At 36.3% G+C, this 8,688-nt stretch overlaps 1 protein-coding gene across 1 annotated transcript in view; it reads right to left on the bottom strand.

Moving 5' to 3' along the window:
- Window positions 1-577: 577 nt before the first annotated feature.
- Window positions 578-8,688, bottom strand: part of LOC134853486 (alpha-latrocrustotoxin-Lt1a-like) — a 28,098-nt gene continuing 19,987 nt past the window's right edge. The window contains exons 3-4 of the mRNA XM_063869486.1: window positions 2,408-2,944; window positions 578-582 (exon numbers count right to left, since the gene is read on the bottom strand). Of these exons, the coding sequence (XP_063725556.1) occupies window positions 578-582; window positions 2,408-2,944 (542 nt within the window). The remainder of the gene's footprint in view (window positions 583-2,407; window positions 2,945-8,688) is intronic.

Raw genomic sequence — 8,688 nt, 5'->3', positions numbered from 1 at the left:
ATCCAGCACCCGATTGCAAAACCCATGGTTATCTCAAGAGCAATGCACACAATTTGTTTCAATTTTTGATACAGAAATTAGAAAAAAGATTGTTGATAAATGTTTTACACAGACGCGAAGCTGCACTTCGTAAACAAAATCGACAAAAACGCCCAGAAGTAGATTTAAAAACTTTAAAGAGAGAAAAGTGAAAATTAAATATCCTCCACGGGAAACCAGCCTTAGTCCTCGGACTCCAAAAATTCAAGTCGACTTCACTACACAACTTTGCCCCTGACGCTTCCAGAAACGATACACTTGCCGATGATTAAATTTAAAACATGTCCTATTAAGCTGCCAATACTAGGTAACTGTAGTGCAACCAAAATGAGCCTTTTTATTTGCAAATTGGATTTCAAAAACGCTCACTTTGTGATAAAACAATGCTCGCGAGCTCACTCGTGTTAAAACATCACATAGGCAAAACAGAGCCGCACAACACTTGCGATACAAAAACTTCATGCCAATCGTACAAACCGAATTTGAAATATTATACCCCAAACCATCAAATGATCACACTTAATCTATTAGAGAAGTGCTAACCTGAAAAAAAAAACATATTCCGAATTAATAATGCTTGCTAATTGCCAATGTAAAAATGTCAAAATAACGATATCTAGTAACTATGCCATGTGTTTGTTTCCTATGATCCACGCGTACAAACAAAATTCTATTTTCATCCAGCTACACATTAAGAGATGGCAAAACCAACAAGACTGCTCGTAACAGGGCGAAGCCCTGAATGTTCCGACTGCCTTTTAAGGTTTATGGAGCAGTAATAACATTAAAAAATTCAATGAAATAAAAAAAATGAATTTTTTTTTCTAAAATTTGAAATTTTTTTATGAAAATCATCCCCCCACACGCCATATAAAGTACAAAAAGATAGGTTTCGCTCCTTGTAACAAACCAATTATGGCAAATAAGCTTCTTTTAACCAATTTGGAACGATTTCTAAGACGGATTAACTCTCCGCTTACGCGTTAATAGCGCGAAATATCGCGTGTTAATTGTCCCAAATTGCAATCTTTAAACCCCCGTAACTTTACGAAAAATGATTAAAGGTGAAATATGTTTTCAAATTTGAGCTCAGGACAACAATACCTTTCGAATGGTATAAAAAAAAATTCCGTCAAAAATGGCTACTTAAAAAGTCGACATTTGTCTGAAGAAAAAAAAAACCCACCCCGAGCACAAATATTCCGTTACTTTCGTATCGAAAGTCGGAACAACAAGACTGCTCGTATCAGGCCGAAGCCCTGAATGTTTCGACTGCATTTTAAGGTTTATGGAGCAGCAGTAAAAGCATAAAAAATTAAAAATTTAATTAAAAATACTTTTCTAAAATTTGAAATTTTTTATGAAAATCATCCCCCCACACGCCATATAAAGTACAAAAAGATAGATTTCGTTCCTTATAACAAATCAATTATGGCAAATAGGCTTCGTTCAACCAATTTGGAGCGATTTATAAGACGGATTAAATCTCGCTTACGCGTTAATAGCGCGAAATATGTCGCGCGTTAATTGTCCCATATGGCCAAAATGGCAATCTTTAAACCCTCATAACTTTACGAAAAATGATCACATTTGAAATATCTTTTCAAATTTAGGCTCAGGAAAACAATAGCTTTCGAATGATGTAAAAAAAACTCCGTCAAAAATGGCTAGTTAAAAAGTCGAAATTCGTCTGAAGTAAAAAAAAAACCACCCCGAGCACAAATATTCCGTTACTTTCGTATCGAAAGTCGGAACAATAAAAGTAAGTCGAATTAAGCCAATTCAACCTTTCAAGTAATATTTATGGCTCAAAGGCTTTCGCCAAAATTGGGTTGAATAGCAAATTATTTTATTCTGCTGGAAAAATCATAATATTTAAATCCTTTTTCGAACCTTAAATCACTCACGTATTTTCGCGTCAATTGCACTTTGGCATACAGAAACAAGAGTTTGAATTCCTTTCAGCAAATGAATTTGAATTGAACTATAAAAGAAACGGAACTACAAAGAACACCGCGAAAAATCAAATTTGTGCTTGATCAAGTTTTTCCTCTAGAAATTAAGAAAAACACGAGTAAACAAATGTGTACACTCGTTCAATGACCCTTATTGAAACACACTGATGAATTCACTGAAGGAAGTTTTTAATGTTTCCCTAGCTACCATAATTGTCGTTAGAGACTACATGAGGAATCATTTTATGACCTTGGCTGACAGTTCGATCACTTTAAAGCAAAAAATTGCAAAAAAAAATCGAAAAAAAAAGAGCCATAATACTCAGCACGGTGAATTAGCTCTAACCACCTTTCAAGTACATTTTTTAATAAAATTTTTACTGTCGAGTCCGATGCAGGATCGGACCGATTACCTGCGTATATCAAAATGGGAGAGATGAACACAGCGCTCGCCCAGTTATTAACTCCATTAACGCCATCTACAACCGCTCCCGATGGTTGCAATCCGTTTTTCAGAATCGAATTCAAATAATTGTATTTGGTTCCATGCCATGCTGGCAGCCAGTTCTTAGGTATTTCTATATTCTGAAGCCTCAAAAGACGCGCAACAGTTTTTCCATTATGAGTTACATTTTCAAGGCATAAACTCCCTGTCAATCTAGCCATTGGTGAAGGTTTGTCGCCATTTTTTAATAATTGCAATTTTTGGTTAAGTTCATGTGTTTTTGCTTCATCAGCGGGCGTGTTTCCGAACTTATTTTTGGCATCAACTTTGGCGCCCCTGGATATAAGCAGCATGCAAACTAAATCGTGACCATAATAGGATGCCGCATGTAGAGGAGTGCTCTCTGAGGATCCACAAGCTAGTCCGGGTTTGGCTCCTTTATCCAGAAGAAACTCACAGGTGTCGTAAAAACCGCTTCGGGCTGCGATGTACAGCAACGAAGACCCTTTAAAAATATTAATTAACTTAACGTGATTTTAACTTTTTTTGAACTAAAAACAGGTTGAGATACATTAATTACTCAAGAGATCTTTGAGCGTTTCCCTAGCAGAAATTAATAGTTCTTAAGAAAAACTACTATTTTCGTCAGGCCATCTATATCTATTTTATTCAAACAAAGAAGTATTTAATACTGTAGACCAAGATATCTTGTTGTGTAAAAAATAATATGTTGTCGGTAAAAAATTAAATTAAAAAGAAATATATGATAAATGTCTGAACACAACCCCATCTTGTGGGGCAATTCAATTTTTAAGAGCATTTTGTTAACTGTATAAAATGGCTCGAATTAATTTCTGATTCATGTCCAAATTTCGAAGAACATAGCCAATCGAAGAAGAGGAAAAGAGTAATGAACGCAAGTAAATATAAAAAACACTGATTTTGTAGAAAAAACTTTCAAAGTTCAAAGAAAAAAAATAGATGCCCTTTAAGCTCTTTGAATTTTTGAACGAACTATGATTGCCGTTTTTTGATATCAGTAACCCAATTTGAGAAAACTGGATCAACGGGTAAACTTTTTATCTGCTGGAAATCTAAAAATTAAATTCCACTTTCAAAACTAGCAATCGTTCGCGATCTTTTGCGCCATTTACACGTTCGTATTTGGAGAGTGTCGTATTTGGAGAGTCAAAAAACGCCAATCATAATTCGTTCAAAAATTCAAAGAGCTTAAAGGGCATCTATTTTTTTCTTTGAAATTTGAAAGTTTTTCTACAAAATCAGTGTTTTTAATATTTACTTTTATATTTATATAACTCCGCAAAAAATTGGAATATAGCCAACAGAAAATACATTTGACTAAGTTCAATCAACTCGAGAAATATTGAAAAAAAGAACGGATTAATTGTGAAGCAGGAACCAAATAAATGTATGAACTTAAGACTAATCGAACAAAAAGAATCTTTTACGATTAGTAGTATGCATATAGTGCGTTAGGATCGGGGGGGGTTGTCATACATGGATGACCATTAGGTATAAATCATAATGGTCACCATGTATTAAATGATCAGCAATGGTCACCATGTAATAATCCTAATTGTCACCACATATAATTTTATACCCAATAGTCCTCATGTAAAACTTCGGTATATTATTGAGTATTCCCACTGAACGTTGTGGTTACATGTTTGGAGCGGGAAAGGATTTGCCAAATCTTTGTTCTGAAACCAGCCGGAGTGTTTAACTGCGCTATAGACTGTTTGCTCAATTCTTCTTAAAACTTTGATTCAAACTCAAATTACATACAAATACATACAAAAGTATGCTTAAGACACTATCGCTTAAATGAAAATGTTTATATCCCAGATTAACTGAGTTCCAAAGCTGAACAAAATCTCGCACTTAAATACACACTAAACGCGGAATAAACGGTAGGTCAAATTTTATGTACAGACAATTCTCATATTAAATAACTGAATTTTATTTACTATACAAAAGTTAATGTGGTGTTTTTTGTGTTTTAATCTATTCGTCGATTTTTTGACCGTGGTTCTTCTACTTCAACTGCTTCATAATCGAAAAACGAATCGTTGAAGAATGACGACTCGTCCTCATCGGAAGTATTGGCCTCCAGATCCGCGATATCCCCGCTATCAATATCACTGTCGTTGGTTTCTGCTGCCCGAATCAGACCGGGGTCTGGAGTTTGCCAACTGCTATTGACCTGGTCCATCAGTTGTCGAAGCGAGCGATGTGGTTGTGTGTTCTCAACAGCAAAACTATCCTCAGAGTATTCATCATCAATTTCCGGATGGTCCCAATTAATGTTTTGAGTGTTAGCGAATTCTTCAGACACCCCATCTAGGAAATCGTCACAATCCCACGACACTGGCTGTTGACGATCTTCAAAAAATGGCATCCATTTTTCCAAATCGTCATCATCGGTTGGGTCAGAATTAACAGCGGCTGTGTTGTCATCACTATCATCAATGCCAATCACAGTTTGACCCAAGATGTTTTTGTGACCGTAGGGAAGAGTCTGCTGACCATCATCGAGGATGTAGCGTTTGTCATCAAAAGCTGATAACGATGTTTTCGTCGAAGTCACTGTTTGCAGATTGTGTGACTCGGATGCGATTCGACTGTTTTCAGTTTTGAATAACGAGCCAGAGGTCAAGGTGTCTCGATATCGCTGATGGCTCAACATCTTCTGAGCAGCTTTCGATACACCCTTCGCCGATAATTTTCTGCAATCTATAAATATAATTATATGATTTCTAATCAATTTTTTGATGATCACTAATGTGTGGTGGTAAAAAAAGAACCAAATGCAATCTGTGGTTTTGTGTTTTTTAGGAGCTACATCATGTTAACTTGAAGGTCAGGTGCAACAAAAAAAAATGACATGAAGGCCAGGTGTGACCTTAAAAATTAGTCATCATTAAAAAAATCGACCAACACAAAAAAAAAAAATCCCCAAAAAAATTAAAAAATTTTTTTGCAAAAAAAAAAAAAAACACTTTTTCGCCCGAAAAATTTTTCGAACAAAAAAAAAATTTTTTTTTCCAAAAAAAAAAAAAATTGTCCACAAAAAAAAAAATCGTCCGCAAAAAAAAAATCGCCCACAAAAAAAAAAAAAAAAATTTCGCCCACAAAAAAAAATCGCCCACAAAAAAAATTTTTTTCGCCCTCAAAAAAAAAAAAATTTCGCCCACAAAAAAAAAATTTTTTCGCCCACAAATAGAAATTGCTTTCCAAAAAAAATTCCACAAAAAATCAAAATTTTTTGAAATTCGTGCTCACAAATAAGGCAAATAGAAATTAATTAATTACCTCTGGACAAAATGGAATAAAGCTTGGGTTTGAGGGATATAAACTCGGTTATAATGTCTCCTGGAAACTCATCCTTGAATTTTAAAACAACCATTTTGTTTTTTGGGTCGTAGAGAGGGTGGTTCGTCGGGTAATTTGACAAGTCAAGTTCATTCAAAATATTCCTTTTTTCGGAAATTTCTCGGTATAAATCTTCACTTTTGACTTGGTACAGGAGACTGTCTGTATCAGAATACAGTAGTTGACATTCAAAATTTGGTTTCATTATATCGTAATGAAATTTATACATGTGAAACTTTGCTAACTCAAGAACACTAGCTCCCACAATTGTTGGGACATCCCAATAGATTTTTGTTGGGTTCGAAGTGAACGCTGCCAAGTTTTCTCCAAAAATTTTGTAGGATTTAAATTCGAATGCACTAATTTCTCGCAAAGCGGCATGATAATCTCTAACTATTCGAACAAGCATCCGTTTGCGCTTCGACTCGCATGTTTTCCCATAAGCACAATTGTTCAGTAGTTTGTACAAATCCTCCTCAAATTTATTTCTAGCTTGTTGTCGTTTAGTCGTGTTCAATGTGATGTATGGTTCTAACCATGCTTCTTGTTCAAACTTCAGCACACGGTGCACTTTTTTAACTTTAAGTCCCAACCTAACAAACAATTGCAATAGTTTGTAATGAATTGTATAGTTTGACTTGTCATGCAGCGTCTGCAGTAACTTTTTGGTCTTTCCAATTGAACGTCTTGCAATGTCTTGATTTTTCATCTGCTCGAGTAAATTCGTTTGGTAGGGACTCAACCAATCCTGGGGTACACTTTCTTTAGTAGGAGCTAAAGGGTAATCTTGATGATCCTCATGCAGTTCTTCTGGGTACTCGAGATCAACTTCCAATATAAATCCAATCAAAGAGTCTTCAGTCATGTTGAGGATTTGGTTCACAATCACCTCGTCTTCTATATGCTCTAATAACTCAAAGTTACGCACCGGTAATTTCTCCGTTTGCATGACGCCGCCATAGAGGTTATTTGCATCGATCATAAACCCGTAGGTGCTAGGTTGATCTGGGTTGAAGTCGGGGCATTCTTTGTTGTTGGCTTTGAAAAAGCGACTATGGAACACGGATGCAGTACCACCTCGCATCATATTCTCGACCATTTCGAGATGCCTGCGGTCTGATAAAAGCTGAACATTCGAGTCTTTGCAGATACGTTTGAAGGCGTCTCCAGCTAAGTTTGAAGCACTAAAATGGTGCGCGCAGTCCAGACCATAAGTTTGGTGACTAATTTGTCGAAATTCTTCAAAGACGCAAGCAAGAAGGAGTGTATCACACTTGAGATACAAGTTGTGATAATCCTCCAAGTTTTGACATTTGAACATTCTAAAAACTTTCCTTGCATGCTCCAGATCCGCTTGTGAAACTGCAACTTTTCCTCCATTCAAAACATCGGACCAATTTTGCAAAGGAGGCAATTCTTTTTCTGCAAATTTTTCTCTTTTGGTCATGTACGAATAAGGGTAGAAACCTTTTTGTCGTATCAGACACCGTTGCTCCTCCGTCTCGTTTGCAAAATACTTGTTCAAAACTGACATTTTTTCCGCTGGTAGATTATCAACCAATTTTTGCAAGGAAGAATTCAAAAACTTGCATGAGTCAATAAATCTGAGGTATTCAAAAACTTTTTGCTCGGATCCGTTTTTCCTTTTTATAGTTTTAATTAGGACTCCAATGCTTAACGATATATATTTTTCGTCGGTGCTAGGTATAACACTCATTGTACTTGTTGGCTCGCATTCATGCAATGCGAGACAAATGTGGTGAAGGTCATAGTTCTGGATGTTATGTCCAATGACTGGGGTGAAATTTACAGTTCGTCTTGCGAGGTTGCATTTTTCATGTGCCCATCCCAAAAATTTTCCAGAAAAATGGCAATGGTCAAGACATTTTTCGTGCTCATTGGTAAAATGTATACAGCAAATCCAACATGTTGATGTGTTTTCTTTGTTCAACGATTCTTGGCTTTCTAGAAATTGAGGAAACCGTCGCTTTTGATCATATATCTCTCTCGCTAATTGATGCAACTGATTGAGAAACTTTTTCATGCATTGATCAGAGCTGTCATAGTCAAAGAAGTAGGGCTGTGAATTTCCGTGCTCAATTACAGCCAATGAATACCCACAAGCTTCGTGTTTTTGTACAACTCGGGTAGATGATCGCGATGGATTATCAGGACAAGAATCTACAGGTTTCAGAAATGATTCAAAATCAAAATAAATCACAAGTGGTACAAACCACAAGGCCTGGAGGTTTTTGAACTCGTATCTGTTGGTACCTTTTTCTGCTGAAGGCATGACTACTAGAGCAGGTTCATGATCCTTACAACACTGGATGTGTTGCTCATGAGTTTCATCACTCCAACTAATGTGAAAGCAGTTTCTACATAAACGTGCAATTGGGCGATACTTACACCCTTTGATTTCGCAGATGAACTTTAACAAATCGATTATAAGTACATAGTGATGCTTTGCAGGCTCATACAAGAGAAGCAGGTCCATGTCAAATATTTCAGTTTGGGTGCTGTTATCTTGGTTTGGTCGTTTTGATATATACATAGGCAACAAATCTCCCTTGTGGTACTGGAACACATTTACCCGCACGTCGTTAAGTTGTTCAAATTTTCCAATTGAAGCGAAACTCATGGGTGAATCAAAATTACCTTGGGCTTTGTGTGCACTTTCTGCAGTGTATGTATCAGGTTGTGTCCGCGCAGCTGCTGGGTTCGCTTTTTGTTGATCAGTTAGAAGTAGGTCAACACCATGCTTCAGACTATAAGCAGCGGTAAAGCAAAGTTCGAAGCAATTATTATCTTCGTGATTTCTAATGTTTATCAAATTCTGGGACATTCGAATTCGAA

The sequence above is a fragment of the Symsagittifera roscoffensis genome, chromosome 8, assembly GCF_963678635.1.
Source record: "Symsagittifera roscoffensis chromosome 8, txSymRosc1.1, whole genome shotgun sequence".
Classification (NCBI taxonomy): domain Eukaryota; kingdom Metazoa; phylum Xenacoelomorpha; order Acoela; family Convolutidae; genus Symsagittifera; species Symsagittifera roscoffensis.
This window is presented reverse-complemented; position numbering and strand designations above follow the sequence as displayed.